Source organism: Gymnodraco acuticeps, unplaced genomic scaffold, assembly GCF_902827175.1.
Source record: "Gymnodraco acuticeps unplaced genomic scaffold, fGymAcu1.1, whole genome shotgun sequence".
Taxonomy (NCBI): Eukaryota; Metazoa; Chordata; class Actinopteri; order Perciformes; family Bathydraconidae; genus Gymnodraco; species Gymnodraco acuticeps.
The window spans coordinates 266,036-283,568 of NW_022991017.1; the positions used below are offsets into that span (position 1 = coordinate 266,036).

Genomic DNA, 17,533 nt, shown 5'->3' on the forward strand with positions numbered 1-17,533 from the left:
TTTGAGTAAAACACCATATTAAAAACACATTGCTTGTAACAGACCTGGGGCCTCATTTATAAACGGTGCGTTCGCTCAAAAGATGGCGTACGCCAGTTACTACGCAATCTTTGCGATTTATAAAAAACAAACTTGACGGGAAAATGTGCGGTCCTCCACCAGGGGCGGACTGGCCATCTGTAGAATCTGGAGAACCACAGAACGGCCGGTCCTCAAGGGCCGTTGTCGGCCTGCTCTTTTTTTTAAAAATGGTTTAACGTCATCATTTAAGTTGCGCTGACGGCCGACAGAGGGCGACAGCGGCCGCTAATGCAGTTGTGTGGTTCTTATCTGTCAAATAATCCGACGCGAAGAAGAGAAAAGACCGGCCGCACGAAGAGAAGGGATTACCCTGCTGAAAAAACCAGCATAGACCAGTTTAAGATGGTTGCTGGTTTTAGTTGGTCAGCTAAACCAGCATAGCCAAGCATGGATGTCATGCTGGTCTATGCTGGTTTTAGCTGGTAGTTAAGCTGGGCTATGCTGGTGAAGCTGGTATTTATGCTGGTCTACCAGCGGTCTTGCTGGCGAAACTGAAACAGACACAGACAGACAGACAGACAGAGAAGGCGGGACACGGGGGAACGGCGAGACGGCAGTCGTTGAAACAAATCAAATCAAGTTTTATTTATAAAAACACATTTAAAAGCGATTTTTGGTCGAGCCAAAGTGCTGTACATGTAATAAAAACACTTTACTACAATCACAATAAAAGACAATAATTTACAACAGAAATATAAAAAACAAAAACACAGGGAAAAGTCAGGTGTCGTGCTCCGCTCTGACTAGAAGGCCAGGGAGAAGAAGTGAGTCTTTAGTGAGGATTTAAAGAACCCTAGTGTCTCGGCTGACCTCACATGGAGGGGCAGAGTGTTCCAGAGCCTAGGGCCAGCTGCTGCGAAGGCTCGGTGCCCGCGGGTTTTGAGCCTGGTCTTGGGAACTATCAGCAACAGCTGGTCAGCAGACCTTAAGGCTCTGGCTGGGGTGAAGCGATGGAGGAGTTCGGCTATATAGGCAGGAGCCAGCCCATTTAGGGCTTTGAAAACAAATAAAAGAAGTTTAAAATCAATTCGGAACTGAATTGGAAGCCAGTGTAGTGAGGCCAGAATTGGGGTGATGTGGTCACACTTTTTGTGGCCAGTCAGAAGACGTGCAGCTGCGTTTTGGACTAGCTGCAGCAGGCGTCTAATTGACGCCTGGTCCATACCCACAGAGCAGTAATCCAGTCTTGAAACAAAGGCATTAATAACCCTTTCTAGGTCTTTAAAAGATAAAAACGACTTGGTCTTGGCCAATAGTCTTTGACTACGGTGCTGACCTGCTTGTCGAATTTAAAAGTGCTAGTGTAGGTCACTCCAAGGTTGATGACAGAGGGGAGGATGTTTTCATTGAGAGAGCCCAGAATATCAACCGGAGAGGCTGGAGGTTGGGGTCCAAAAAAGATGACCTCAGTCTTGCTCTCGTTGAGGAAGTTTTTGCTCAGCCAGGATTTTATCTCTATCAAGCAGTCCATCAACTGCTGTAGTGAGTGTTTGACATGTGCTTTGAGAGGCAGATAGATCTGTACATTGTCGGCGTAACAGTGGAAGGGGATGTTGTCTTTTGTGAGAATTAAACCTAGGGGCAGTATGTACAGTAAAAAGAGGATGGGGCCCAGGATAGAGCCTTGTGGAACCCCACAGGTAAGAGGGGCTTTAGCAGAGGAGAAGGCACCTAGCTGAAATGAGAAGCTATGGTATATCATATTCTTTGTTGCCTTTTTCTTATCATACATAGTGTTACTGTTTTTGTTACCATTTAAATATTGAATTCTATTTATCACTTTTATTTTAAATCAAATGCACCGGTTGTAGATAATATATTTATTTTGATGTGTAGGTTGATTTGCAGGTTGGTTGTTATTTGTATTGTTACCGTGTATTTTATTATATTAACTAGCTATTTATTAAATTTAAATACCGTTATGAACACGATACAATGTCTTTATTTTGGTCGATACCAGAATACATGACACGATGAATCTTTGTAATATATTTATGTTCTCTAGTTTAAATAATCATACCAGTATTTAATGTATGCTGGTCACCTGGAATCCTGATAAGCTCCCAGCAGGGTATATTTAATACTATTATTAAGCATAAACTGTTGATAGATGGATGCTGGTGACCAGCCCAGTATACTATTTTTTTTTAGCTGCCAGGATGGCTGGTTGAGCTGGTTGAGCTGGTGCACCAGCTAAACCAGCTAAACCAGCTAAACCAGCTAAACCAGCTAAACCAGCTAAACCAGCCATCCTGGCAGCTAAAGGGTCCAAAACCCCTCTAAACCAGCCTGGCTGGTCAACAACCAGCCTGACCAGCTAAGTTGGTCTGAGCTGGTTTTTTCAGCAGGGTAGACGCCGCGGCAGACAGGGAGAATGAAAAAACATGGATACAAATCAAATGAAAAAGGTGAAGTCACTCGCAGGTGGAGCATATAAATGTCGCAATTCGACAGACCTTTTTGGCAGCAGCGCCGCTCCAAGCACTATCATCAGCAGCTTAGAACAAGTGCAAGATGATGATGAAGAGGATGATGAGGGCGCGAGTTCCGATATACAGCCAGCCTCCTGCGTTCATGATGAGGGAGTTGAACTGGTGGAAGAACCAGCTCAACTGGTACATACAAGTGCAGTGCCACATTTGACCGGTCATGTGATCACGTCACGTGACAATGACGTCACATTCCCACACATATATAAGAAGCAGCCTGTCACTTGAAGCTTCACAATCTCCATCTCTCCAACGGTTCAGTGCAACTTTAACAGACAGAGACGGTGACATCATCATGCTGGCTTTCCTCTTCCTGTTGGGCCTGGCTCTGGGTGCTGTTGCCCCTCAAATGGAGCAACAGGATGACCCCTGTCCCTCCTTCTGGATCTCCTTCAACGGCCGCTGCTACAAGTACTTCAACACAGAGAGGACCTGGGCTGAAGCAGAGTTCTACTGTGTGTCCCAGGGAGGCAACCTGGTGTCTATCCACAGCAGAGAGGAAGAGCAATATGTCAAATTCCTGATCAAAACCTCTAACCCTGCTGGGGGAGCAACATGGATCGGACTCAATGACATCGCCAAAGAAAAAACATGGATGTGGTCTGATGGGTGTGCAACCAAGTATTTCTTTTGGTATAGAGGACAACCAAACAACAGACGAGGTGAAGACTGTGTACTCAACAACTGGTGGGGGAAGTGGAATGATGCGCCTTGTTCAAAAGCTTTTCCCTCAGTTTGTGCATCTCGCATAACTTGTCCTTAAACTGAGATGTTACGTGTTCACCTGTTCTGTTAACATGATAACAATAAAGACACAGATGTAAACTTGTATATGTGTGTGAACAGAAGTCCTTTTGTCTAACCTTTATTCTCATGAATGTTACATATTCACACTGGTCGCTCCAGGGGTTAATCCGAGGAATTATTTCTACACATTTTTTAAATATCAATACGTTTAGTAAATAATATTGATGATGCATTATTATTACATTTTGATCCACAGATTTGAGCCGTTACTTATTATTCCTGGTGTTCTACTTATTTGTTTGAACCACACACAGTTGTATATCATTCAATGATCACATGATGTGGTATTTACGGCACCTGGTGTGTGGATGACCAACGGGCTGAACCTGCTGACCCTATAGTCCGGCTTTGGTTATTGTTTGTGTTATTTTGTTCAATAAACTTGAACTTTGTCACAGATTTGATTTAGGAATGCTTCACAGTGAAGAGCCTAGTCTTAGCGACATGATTTATTGGGAAAAGTACCCTCACTCTTTTTCTGGTTATGGGAACAACAGGTGTTTAAAGGAGGGACACTACTATCATGTTTCTCTTTCACATGGACGTAAACGGAGAAACCTAAAATGTACTCAACAGCACTATTTTCTGAAAAGACATTCATCCTCTTGTTTTAAAGGAAGACTAACGAAAGGAGGGCTTGAGCTATCAGATATAGTTAAGATTACAGAGTATAATATATAGATATATATAATAATCTAAATTATTCAAACAAACCTTTGGTTGATTGATCTTCTTTTTTTTTAAAAAGTCAAACTTCTTGGGTTTTTCCTTTGTGTGTTATTTGATTGTAGAGGTACTGGAAAATAACCGGGTGAAACCAAAGTGCCCACAATCCTTCGGTGTATTGTTGACTAATGCAAACGGACCACACCCTGGACGACAGTGTTACAGTTTAAACTCCCCAAATAACCCAAAACTAGAATATCAGCTTCAGTTCAAAGGTCATGGAAAGGAAGGAGGGAAGGAGACAGAACTAGTGTATATGGTGAATTGGCAGCATTTATATAGCACTGTTCCACTCTCGTGAGCCCTCAAATGACTCTGACATAAGTCCAGCTGAACAGCAGGATACACACGTTCATATGGTGCATGCACATGCTAAGGGAGAACAAGGTTCACACTCACACTGACCGCCATGCAATCAGGAGCAAGTTAGGGTTCATTCTCTTCGTCTCTTGGAGTTCAGGAGAGCCCAACAATGATGGAAATGAAGACGTCCACACCAACTACGGTTTGGATCACACATGGAATGATTTCCATTATTATTCTTATCACTCAGTTCGTGCATCTGGCTTGGCTTGTGTTTAGCAACGGAGATGTGACATCTTATTGAACCAGATCACTGCTCACCTGTTACTGTTAACGTGCCTTTGGCCACAAGACACAGATGGACACTCACTGTGTATGAAAGTCCTGTTTGTGATATATGCAGCATAATGGTTCCCTTTGTTAACAAGGAAACAATGCATTCTTCAGACACTTTGACAGCACATCTCCCCTTTGAAGCCAGTCTCCTGAACTGTTGCTGAGCAGCAGACAGTGCAGCCTCTAAGTTAGAGAAAAGTGCTGAAAGTTTCAAATGTAGCTTAGTAGCCATTTAGCATCAGGGTGCAAGGCTCTGCTGGAGCGACATTAAGAAAGTCAAAAGAGTCAGTCTGGAGTGCAGAATGTTTGAACATGAGGCATAATTTCTCTTTATTCTGAGAGTCTCATTTGAAAGATGCTTTCTGTTAAACCTATTCAGCAATTGTTGCTCAGCAAGATCTCCTAAATCAGAGCTGTGGTCTGTTCCTATTCAGGGCCATAGAAAGGCCTTGTGGCAGTCGTTTGACTATTACCCTGTACATTATGCCCACACATCAAAACACATCTCTGCTCACTGTTATTAGAGCATTCGTATTGTACCATCTTCCTGATTGTATTGTATATAGTTTATATTTGTGTTCCTGTGCCATGTTTAGAGCTTTAGTAAAGTGCAAGTGCGTTTTCAGAATGAAATACTTGTGTGCTTTGGAGCTACATGTTGTAATGTCAAAGTACCTGTTGTGCCTTGTGGCCACTGGAGGGCAGCAGAGGAGCAAGTCAGAGCGACGATGAGTTGTGAATGAAAAGAAACACAAAGCAATAAGTCTCCCTGAAATGAATACATGATGTTTGATACGATATATCCACACAAGCTTATGGTCTGTTTTGCCTAATGTTAATCTTCATTTTGCACAAGCTGGGAATTATTTGTGGTGTGGTGTCTCAATGAAATGTTTACAAAGCTTTAGTGTGATGGGCAGCTTGGTCTTCACGTGCTAGAAAGAGTTTTAAAAACAGACCATCATCCCTCCCGACTAACATCTTCTGGAGATTGTAAAGAACATTTGTTTTGGTCTGGCAATGTTTAGCACTGCCAACATTTGATTGCATATCTTCATATAGGCTACTCTCGTAAACAATTTAAAGTTTAATGTGAGGTGAGCAGGCAGTCTGTGCTCATGTTAAGGTGTGGTTGTGTTTAGTGTTGCCAAGTTCAGTTGACCAATCATATATTAGGTCAACAGTGAAAACACCCTCTCTGATGCATATGTGGTAACTGTGGCTGGGGTCCCCTTTAAAGAGCTGACAACACCAACTCCTGCTGAGGGGATGGAGGAACCTGTGGACCCTCAATCTGAATCCAAAGTTGTTTTGCAGATGTTGGGGCTTCCCTTCACGAGGACGATAACAGAGGCATTCATGAGCCAATAGAAAGCAGCTTTATTTCACAGATATACATGTTAACATGTCAATGCTCAGCAGCTGTCAGCGGGTAACAGGGTGAACATACTTTACACTATGACATGGTGGGTTTCCCCTCCTCAGATGGGCAGCTCTGGTCCACTAGGTCTCAATGCCTGCTAACTGTGAGGGACACAAAGAGAACTACTCAAAGCACAACTTCTACAACATGATCACAGTGAGAGTTAGTTTCCTCACCCTTTCAAAGTGTCACATGGTGCAGTCCCTACACTGGAAGCAGACGAGGTTCCCCAGAGGGAGAGGAGCCTGGAACACAAACGCTTAGTCAGTTATATTGCCCACAATCTGCACACAAGAAAACTATTGACAGAAAATAAAAATAAAAAAGCACTAGAGGACAGTAGACTTTAAAAAACAAACGCAACATAATAGTAGCTCAAACACCAATTCAATACAGCATTAAAGAAAGTTAAAAACCAGGCTTACTTTGACAGAGTAATAGATCCTCCTGGTTCCATCCAGGAGGGGGGGGGACGCCCATACTCAGCTCTATGGATTAAACACAAAAACAGATGTTATAAAGAACAATAAGAGCTAGAAGAAAGTGAGCAAACGTCCATAGCCAGCTCCCCGGGTTGCTCGGCTGGTTATGAGCACTTCTACACTCTGCACAACACGTACAAGTTGCTTCAAAACTATTACAACTTGGAGTAAAACACCATTTTAAAAACACATAGCTTGTAACAGACCAGGTCTCTGCTTTGAATGTCTGAAGAGTTTCCCTCCATGATGGGAAAACGTATCTTGCCCTCGCCCTAATGAAATCCAAACTGACCTGAGACCCTTCCATAGGTTCATTGAAAAGACCAAAACACCACCTTAAACCCGCGAGTCCTACCTTGAGGGAGATAACGGTGCGCGTGCCGTGCAGCCAAGAGAGGTTTTCTGAAACTGCCGGAAAAACTTTTATAACTTACATTTTACCGGGCACCGGTCATGTGATCACGTCACGTGACAATGACGTCACATTCCCACACATATATAAGAAGCAGCCTGTCACTTGAAGCTTCACAATATCCATCCTCTCCAACGGTTCAGTGCAACTTTAACAGACAGAGACGGTGACATCATCATGCTGGCTTTCCTCTTCCTGTTGGGCCTGGCTCTGGGTGCTGTGTCTTCAGATGCCCCTCAAATGGAGCTACAGCAAGACACCTGTCCCTCCTTCTGGTTCTCCTTCAACGGCCGCTGCTACAAGTACTTCAACACAGAGAGCACCTGGGCTGAAGCAGAGTTCTACTGTGTGTCCCAGGGAGGCAACCTGGTGTCTATCCACAGCAGAGAGGAAGAGGAATATGTCAAATTCCTGATCAAAACCTCTGACCCTGCTGGGGGAGCAACATGGATCGGACTCAATGACATCGCCAAAGAAAAAACATGGATGTGGTCTGATGGGTGTGCAACCAAGTATTTCTTTTGGTATAGAGGACAACCAAACAACAGACGAGGTGAAGACTGTGTACTCAACAACTGGTGGGGGAAGTGGAATGATGCGCCTTGTTCAAAAGCTTTTCCCTCAATTTGTGCATCTCGCATAACTTGTCCTTAAACTGAGATGTTACGTGTTCACCTGTGTTGTTAACATGATAACAATAAAGACACAGATGTAAACTTGTATATGTGTGTGAACAGAAGTCCTTTTGTCTAACCTTTATTTTCATGAATGTTACATATCCACACTGGTCGCTCCAGGGGTTAATCAGAGGAATTATTTCTACACTTTTTAAAAAATATTAATACATTTAGTAAGTAATATTGCATTTTGATCCACAGATTTTAGCGGTTTCTTATTATTCCTGGTTTTATACTTATTTGTTTTAACCACACACGGTTGTAAATCGTCACCTTCTTAAACTAATGGCCTAAGTCATTTTTTGAAAGTTTTTCAAAAAATGAATTGACGTACAAATAACACTACCGTGTAAAATAAGAGTATTAGATTACTTGAACATGTTGTAACTTAGGCAATTTGAAACCTGACTTAGGCCTTATTACTTGTGGAGTAAGTGACTTAGGCAAAACAGTGCACTTCTCTTTCCCGCACTACTGTGACAGACCATGGGGCTGGATCAGCCACTAACAGTTTAAAATGCTAGAGGAGCACACAGACTCAGGAAACAGAGGGCAGTTTGGCCGTGGTTGGCCCTTTAATTCAATATAGAAAACTCAAAAGGTACAACTTAAATCACTCTAAGCTAAATAAAACAAAAGGCAAGTAAATCAAACGCTGAGGAGGCACGTGCCTCTCCTCACTACTCCCTCCAGCTCTTCTTTGCTGTGTTTTTAATTGTAGCTACCCCTTTTCCATTTAAATCAGTTTCTCCCCTGAATCTTTCTCAGTCATATTGGGGTGTGTTGGGGGGGGGTTTGTGTCACACACACACCCGTGTGTGTGTGTGTGTCTGTCTAATGTGGCAAATTGCCAAAAAACGATAGGTACGGCTGTAACTACAGTTCTATGAGTCCCGGATGATCGCCAGAGGCTGTGCTTTCGCACTGGATATGCCCATCGCACGCATGCGCAGTTCGAGTACCTAATAACAACAAAGTCACCTGTGACCCACGTGACGACGGCTACATATGCCGGTGTCATTAGCGGATCTGTTCCCAGAATCTTCTCGCGAGCACACAATAATTCAGGAAACGACGGAAACTGGCAGTGACAGGAAAGTGACAGGAAACTCTGGCGGTCATCCGGGACTCATAGAACCGTAGTTACAGCCGTAACTATCGTTCTATTTCGTCCCTACTGAACGCCAGAGGCGGTGCTTTAGCACTGGATGTCTTATACCAACCATGTCATAAAGAATCCGAACACTTGCTTACCTAACTGAAAGCAGCGGAGCTCGGCAACAGGACCACGCCCAAAGGATGGGGAGTGAGAGCACAACCCTTTCTCGTGCCGCCATGGCAAATGAAGAGCTGCTCTGACTGTCGTTTACGGGCCGTAGCACCAATATACGTCTCTTAGGCATGCACAGGGCACAGCAACTCAGGCGTGCCGTTCTCCTGTGGGATGTTAAAGCGCGCCAGCTGGATAGGCCGATTGGAGTGGGCTAGTGGAAGCACCTTGGGCAGGAACGCCACGTTCGGCCAGAGGGCAACACCCGAGCCATCGGAGTTCCACCTCAGACATGTATCGCTCACGGAGAGGGCATGTAGCTCTCTAACTCGTTTCCCTGAGGTTATGGCAAGCAGAAATGCTGCCTTCAAGGACAGCCACTTAAGCCCTACCTGGGCCAGGGGCTCGAAGGGAGGAGATGACAGGGCATCCAGCACTAGGGGCAGGTCCCAAGCCGGAGCCCTCGGGGTGCTAGGGGGACGCTGCCGTAAAGTCCCTCTCAGGAAGAGGGACAACAACCTGTGGCGCCCCACCGGGCAGATATAGGATATAGGGTGTCTGTTGTGGTTAGAATATGAAAGGGCAGCACCTTCAGGAATCTGTTGAGTCCTCTGAGGTCCAGAACTGGACGGAATCCGCCGACTTTCTTGGTCACAAGAACGGCGCCGGAACTGCAATTCGTATCCCCGGGTTAGGGTGGAAACTACCCAGGAGTCGGAAGTACAGGCAGCCCAGTAGCTGAGCTGCTGCTGGGAAAAGCAGCCGACGACCGGCCCCGGGGCTTCAGGGCCTCGCCCCCGGCCTCTGGAGCCCCTTGGGGGGTGCCGGTAAGGCGCTGAGGTATGAGGCTGCCTAGAAGGCCGGCGATCGGAGGCCCGAAACTCACTGGGAGGCGGTTGAGTGGGCCGCTGTACGCTGGTGGATGAGTGCGTCTGCTAGAGGGGCCCCTGGGCCTGCTGGGAGTGGGCACAGGCCTATGAAGACCCGAGAGCTGTGCCTGGTCTGCCTAGCTTGGGCAGCACGCTCCAGTGCCTCCAGGGCAGCTGACCCAAACAGCTCCCCTGGCTCGACTGGCACGCTACGGAGGACTCTCCTACATGTCTCCGTTAGAGGAGACCACACCAGCCAAACCTGGCGGCGAGTCTGCACCAGTAAGGACATAACTCGCCCCAGTTCCCTACTCATTAAAGCAAAGGCCTGCAGTGATGCATCACTGAGGCCCAGCAAAGGAGTCTCAGCCGGAGCCTGCCGCAGAGAGGTGGAGACTGCCAGCATTAAATGGGAGAGGGAGTTCCCGATATGATACGACCCATGCGTGCCGCTGCGTCGTAGGCCTTACAGAGCAGTTCGTCTGTGACCCTGCACTGAGGCCGAGGGCACCTGGCATCAGGCCTTAGAGCCTCATCAGGAGCCAGAATCAGGGAGGCGATGGTGGACTCAATGGGTGGCATGCGACCCAGCCCCACCCTCGCCGGATCTTGCATGGCAGCCAAGGTCCGGGCATCAAAGCCAGAGTGGGAGAGGGCCCTGGTGAGCATGCATGGAGCTCCCTCAGGTACTCCTCTGAAGGAGGAACAGTGAGGGGGACAGTGACAGGGCTACGCCTGAAGAAGGCGCTAGCCTGAGCTGGGTCGGCCTGCGGAACCGGAAGCTGCAAGTGTGCCAGGACCGCACGAATAATGGCTGCCATGGAGGTGTCCTCCACGCCCTGCAGAGAACCCTGAGCCGAGGAGTGGGAAGCCTCCTCTGGAGTGAGCGGGGCCTCGTCCTCCACCTCTTCGCTGAAGAGGTTAGCCGAAGCCGCTAGTGACATGACATCGTCATGTGGATGTGCGGCAACCGAAGGAGGGGCGGGCGGCAAGCTAGTAGCCCCTATACCGTTCCCTGGCTGAAAGTACAAGAGGAGCGTCTTCATCATGCTCATGTTGGCAGCTAACTAATCCACCTTAGAGGACAGCCTGTTTCTAGACCTCCTATTGGTGGGTGACCCCATAGCCATCGTTCCCTTGCGTCGCCGGGAACGGCTAAACTACTCTGGAGGAAGATGTGACGAGGAGTGATGTCCGTTGGCTGCTGCCAAACGCTCCACCTCTGCAACTCTAGATATTCTGAGAGCCTGAGGCATACAGCTACAGTTCATGCAGGCGTTCTGCGTGAGACCCTCCCTCAAATGCTCGAGACCAAGGCAAGAGGGGCAGCGGTCATGGCCGGGCTCAAGAGGAGCTATACAGGCGCTACATGAATGAGCCATTATGTAGGTGGCCAGATGCAGGACAACCGGGAGCGGGTGCGAGGACACAGCCTTCACCAGCTACCTGCTGAACGGGAGAGTAGAGCAATGCTCCTACTCGCCGAACACAAAGAGGGATGTAAATGTCCTAGACCCACATTACCAGCAAAGGGAGAGGGAGCGAGAGCACTGCCTTCACCAAGCTGAAATAAAAATAAAATAAAGAAGCTCAACAGGACAGCTTAGCCGGGCGGTTGCTGCTAACAATCAGGCAACACGCTCACCAGGAACGGGGGTGAAAACACTGCCTTCACTGGTTGGGATAATAACGAAGATAAACGTCAACACAGGCTAAAACCAGAAACTGGCCTCTAAAGAAAAAACAGCACGGATAATCCCGGCTTAATCCAGCGTCAGCGCGACAGGACACAGTTAGGCTGAGCCACGCTTCTGCTAACTGTTGGGGAAATATTTTCCAAGGTCCATAACTTTGACCCAGTTTATCAGTTCATGCTGTCCTGACTGAGCACAGGCACCTGTAACCTTGGCTGCTGTGCTCTCAGGGTTCTGTCTCCCTGCTCCTGCCTGTTGGCGTCAGCTGATAGAGGTGTTATGATTCTATCTTGTTATGCACAATGTTGATTATTCTCTCTGAACTAGCTAAACACATGGGTCTGGGGTAGAGTTCTTCAGAATTGACGTGGCAACTCTCCCGTGAAGTCAGACACTCTGACTGTGTGACTTGTGATGTGAATTCTCCGGCCGAAGCTCCTAAATAAACCATCAGTGTTTGACATCAAAGCTCCTGCTCTTCCTGTGTCTCCTTCCTGAGTCGGTGACTCCCCTGCATTGCTAGACAGAAGTTTCTCCCACACTAACTAGTTACACAGCTAAAGCTGGAAACTCAAAATGCTAATGATAGCTTGGCACAACGCCACGGTCAGCAGAAGTACAAAATAGCACAGCAAAGGCAACTCCTGGGATAGGGAGCGGAAACGCTGCCTTCACCACGAAAAAAGTTTAAGCGAAATAGCAAACAAGATAGCAAGAAATCAGGACAGCTTAGCTGGGAGAGGCAGCGGAAACACTGCCATCACCGACCAAGCCGACACCAACCTGTCCGTCGAAGTTTTCCGCGTAGCCGGCCAGAGCTCCTGGGGGACGGATAGCCTGTAGCCCCGGCTGGAATAGTCGCAAAACTGCACTCAGCCGGCTGTAAGCGGGGAAATCCTTAGATCTAGACCAACGAACGCTTGTAGGTTACAAAAATGCAACCACGCAAAGCGAGAAGATGAAAAGGAGCCGATCCGCTAATGACGCCGGCCTATGTAGCTGTCGTCACGTGGCTCACAGGTGACTTTGTTGTTAATAGGTACTCGAACTGCGCATGCGTGCGATGGACATATCCAGTGCTAAAGCACAGCCTCTGGCGGTCAGTAGGGACGAAATACAACTGATGCCACTCGACGGGCATGCCATGTTTCATGGACTGAGGGTCCTGAAACTTCCTCTCCTTGATTGGCAGAGCATCAACTTCAGCAGTTGCAGCTACCTGTTGATATTCCCGATGTAGTTGGGGGATGGTTGTGCCTGGGTGAAGGAACTTCTTGTCTTTGTAGGTCGCTGTGCTTTTGCAGTAGTGTGAATCAACAGTGGGCAGATCCTTCAACCAGTCCTTAAGGAACTCTGTGACAGCAGTTTCCAGCTTTGCATTTTTGCCACTCTTAGGTGGAGATGTAGTTGCCACTTGTTCGTCATGGTCGATGGTGTCTTTGTTCAGCCAGTGTGTAATGGTTCTTTCAGGGATACCAAGTGTAGAAGAAAAAAAGCTTTGCACACTTTAAGATTTGTTCCATCCTGAAGTTTCAGTTGGTAGGAAAATGATGAACTGCGCCTGGATCCCTCACCAACTTTCTTTTGCTTCATGGCAACCTTTGTGACCAAAGTGGTGACGTATAACCGATGTTCTTCCCAGTTGTCCATTGACCAAACTTTCTGAAATATCCACTGCCTCTGCTCTTCTGTAATGTATTGACAGTCTTGAGTCGTGACTCGCTGACAAAACTTCGAATTGTAGGGAAGGCCCATAGCCTTTGCAGCTATTTCTTTGCCACCTTTGGCCTTGGATGCCATTCCTTTGAGACGTTTCTTCTTGAATTCATTTTTCTTCCATGTTTCTGAGGTATTTATGTAGTTTCCTTTTGACCGTATTGTTTTCATACACATCCTCTGGATGAGGACCATAATGTTCTGAAGTTGCTGCCAGACTGTCTTCATTTTCAGGGACAGAGGACTCATCAGAGGATGGATTGTAGTTTGGGTCTATGATAACATCATCATCATCATCATCATCATCATCTGTGTCTTCTTCATGGTGTGGACGGGTCTGCTTGGCATCTTCAGCAACACTCTCTTGTTCAATGTAAGTGTTTAAGTTATTGTCTGCTCCATCTGATACAGGGTCTTGGCCTGGTACATGCTGCTCCACCTCTTTAACTACGGTCTCATTTTCATTGGATGATTCCTGATCAGTGTCTGAAAAGTCAAGTGCATCTCCTACCAAAAAGGAGTAGGCGTACGGTCACAACTGTGTGATCATTCAACCCAGTCTCACAGCATTTCGTGTTATAGTCACGACATTTAATCTATTGATTCGTGTTCACCAACACGATTTTCCCCTTTTTTTCATGTCACACAGAGCGATTTTAAAAGCAATGTATGTTTGTATTAGGGCTGTCAAGTTAACGCGTTAATAACGCGTTAACGCAAAAAAAAATCAACGCCACTAATTATTTTAACGCGATTAACGCATGTGTATTTTTTGTCCTCGGCCGCCCCGTAGTTTCAGAGCGCATCGAGTTTAAAATACCATCTACAAGCTGATGCTGACAGCCCCGCTCCTGCTGCCCGCTTGCAGCAGACCACACTTCCACGCTCACCGGCAGGCACCGACTGGCCATCGGGAGGACCGGGAGGGTGTGTGTATGTGTGGCCCGAGCGAGCGAGAGAGAGACCTTACGTGCATTGTTGTTGTTAGCATCTGGTGCTAGCTAGCTGCACTAACGGATATGGAGCTGTTTAAATGAAAACAGAGGAGCGACATTTCGCCACAACTGCGCCGAGCACTTGACTTTATGCAGGAAGCCAGACAGTGGGACATTGTACGAGAAGTCAGCACACTCAGCACGGATAGTGCGCAACATGATTGCAGCATCCAGGCAGCTCCGGTTCGAGCATATGCCTTGAGTTGCACATAGCTCCAACGATCCATCACACACACACACACACACACACACACACACACACACACACACACACACACACACACACACACACACACACACACACACACACACACACACACACACACACAGGTTGTTGTGTTTAATATTCATGAGAATATTTGTCATTGTTCAAATGATAATAAACATTAGCATAAAGCATATTTGCCTACTCATATGTTGATAACAGTATTAAAAACTTGAAAAATATTCCTAAGGTACATTTAGAACAGATCAAAAATGTGCGATTAATTTGCGATTAATCGCGATTAACTATTTTAATCGACTGACAGCCCTAGTTTGTATGTTTCATGCCTGCAACACGTCTTTTTGTCCGGTCGGGTCTTGGAAGACTGGAAGTTGTGGGGTTCATAAAAACATGTTCTTACTCAAAATCAAGCCACGATTATTGTTTTTATTTTAAATCGTATAATGTCGGACTTTTTTTGCCGTCTGTGAGGAAAAGAAATGGGGCTCAGAGCCTCAGAATACTGAAATCTGTATTTTTGAAATCTTTTATTCCTTCTAATTTGTTATTCTTCCTAAATAACACACTGTTATTTACTCAACAATAACACACAATTATCCATGTTTTTATTTATTTGTTTAATTCCATAAGCTTGGGCTTTTCTGGGGTCGGTCAGGAACTGAATTTCAAAATAAAAATAACCGGAAACAGACGTAGGCTTATAAGGGACATTTCGAGCTTCGATGATTGGATGTTTTAGCCGCAATGCACGTTGGGATATGGTGTTAATGTGATATGAAATCCAAAAAACATTTCTGAGTTTAGAATAGCCGAAGACACTACACTACCCATAATCCCCAGCTATCGTTTGGGACTACAGTCCCTGTGATTAATCTTCAAGCTCTGGGATTGGATGTTGGAGTGGCAGTGCGCCAAGGTTACGCCGAGCATCAAACAGCTGTTTGAAATGGAACGAAACCACGGCAGACTATCCAAAACTGGATTTGAACGGGACCAGCCTAAGGGTTATTGACATATCATATACACAACTACGTTGAAGTTATGCAATTAATGAAAAACTTGCGTCGCAGGTTCCTCAACAGTGCATTACAAGACATCTATCAATATGTGTGTACATCCACCATTAAACTGTCATATTCGGCACATTTCTTATACTATCTACATACATCTTATAAGAGTATAATTCATATGTATAACTGCCCTCCTTGCTGTCTCTGAGGAACTGCACACGGCTAAAGCAGCCTCCCTCTCCTCTATCATCATCCTTTTGGACCTGTCTGCTGCATTCGACACGGTGAATCATCAGATCCTCCTTCGCACTCTCCCAGAACTTGGAGTTTCAGGCTCTGCACTTTCCCTCCTCACCTCATACCTCAAAGACCGTACCTACAGGGTTACTTGGAGAGGGTCGGAGTCCGACCCTTGTCAATTAACTACAGGGGTCCCTCAGGGCTCTGTTCTTGGTCCCCTCCTCTTCTCCTTGTACACAAACTCGCTCGGATCAGTCATTAGCCCGCATGGTTTTTCATACCACTGCTACGCTGACGACACCCAATTAATTCTGTCCTTTCCCCGCTCAGAGACCCAGGTCGTCGCACGCATCTCTTCTTGCCTAGCTGACATCTCTCAGTGGATGTCTGCTCATCACCTCAAGCTCAACCTTGACAAGACTGAACTGCTTTTCCTTCCGGGAAAAGATTGTCCCACTCTTGACCTAACAATCAACATCGGCACCTCTATTGTTTCCCCGACTCAGACTGCAAGGAATCTGGGTGTGACCCTAGATAACAACCTGTCCTTCACTGCAAACATCGCTGCTACAACCCGCTGCTGCAGATACACGCTTTACAACATCAGGAGGATACGACCCCAGCTGACCCAGAAAGCGACGCAGGTTCTGGTCCAGACTCTTGTCATCTCACGCCTAGACTACTGCAACTCCCTCCTGGCCGGTCTACCTGCATGTGCCATCCGACCTCTGCAGCTCATCCAGAATGCAGCAGCTCGTCTGGTCTTCAACCTTCCTAAATGTTCCCACACCACTCCGCTCCTCCGCTCCCTTCACTGGCTTCCAGTAACTGCTAGAATCCACTTCAAGACACTGGTACCTGTGAACCATGCTGTGAATGGATCTGGCCCTTCCTACATCCAGGACATGGTTAAACTGTACATCCCAGCACGTTCACTCCGCTCTGCATCAACCAAACAGCTCGCTGCACCCGCACTGCGAGGGGGACCCAAGTTCCCATCAGCAAAAACACGTGGGTTTGCTATCCTGGCTCCAAGATGGTGGAATGAGCTCCCCATTGACATCAGGACAGCAGAAAGCTTACACACCTTCCAGACAGAAAACTCATCTCTTTCGACTCCACTTCGAGCGATAGAATTACTAACAAAGAACTTATATACTAACAAAGGGCTGGCTTATCTAAAGCCAGTTGAGTAGCACTTGAAATGTTTGGCTCTATGAAACCTGATGTACTTTATGATTCTGTTTTCTTCAAGTTTGTATCTTGTTGGTCGAACGCACTTATTGTAAGTCGCTTTGGATAAAAGCGTCAGCTAAATGCAATGTAATGTCAATGTAATGTATAATATCAGTTAAAATAAGTGCTTCAACATAGTATACATTGCAGGAAAGCAATATATTAGACGTTAAGTACTTTGTCAGGCTTAATATTTATCTGTAGATACCCCCAAAGCTTTTTTCTTATTTAAAAGAAGACCTTAATCTAAAGTATTACTTAATGTTTAAATAAAGGTTAATTCGTTTTTCTGTTTTGCACATCCTCCTATAGAGAGGTGAAGTCCCGCCCATCTACTTCCGACCCATGGGTTAGGCTATACTTTTTCTGAAATAAGGTCCCATGGAGTTCCCCCGGAAAGGGAGGGACTTCGCCTCTCTATTAATATCTTTCTACATCCTGCACTAAACTGTGTTATTGTAGAGATCACTTACAGTATGTTCTTGATTTTTGATATTCTATATTTCTATCATTGAGCTTCTACTTTCCCCTATGAAAGTAT

General features: G+C 46.2%; 2 protein-coding genes across 2 annotated transcripts; both read left to right on the top strand.

Annotated features, from left to right (window-relative positions):
- The first annotated feature begins 2,792 nt into the window (after positions 1-2,792).
- On the top strand, positions 2,793-3,401 carry LOC117559491 (C-type lectin lectoxin-Enh6-like). The gene has a single exon (XM_034236283.1). It carries the CDS (start codon positions 2,866-2,868, stop codon positions 3,331-3,333), a length of 468 nt encoding a protein of 155 aa, XP_034092174.1. The 5' UTR covers positions 2,793-2,865; the 3' UTR covers positions 3,334-3,401.
- A 3,796-nt stretch (positions 3,402-7,197) lies between these two features.
- On the top strand, positions 7,198-7,748 carry LOC117559492 (lactose-binding lectin l-2-like). The gene has a single exon (XM_034236284.1). The coding sequence runs from the start codon at positions 7,237-7,239 to the stop codon at positions 7,711-7,713; it is 477 nt and encodes a 158-aa protein (XP_034092175.1). The 5' UTR covers positions 7,198-7,236; the 3' UTR covers positions 7,714-7,748.
- Positions 7,749-17,533: the final 9,785 nt, after the last annotated feature.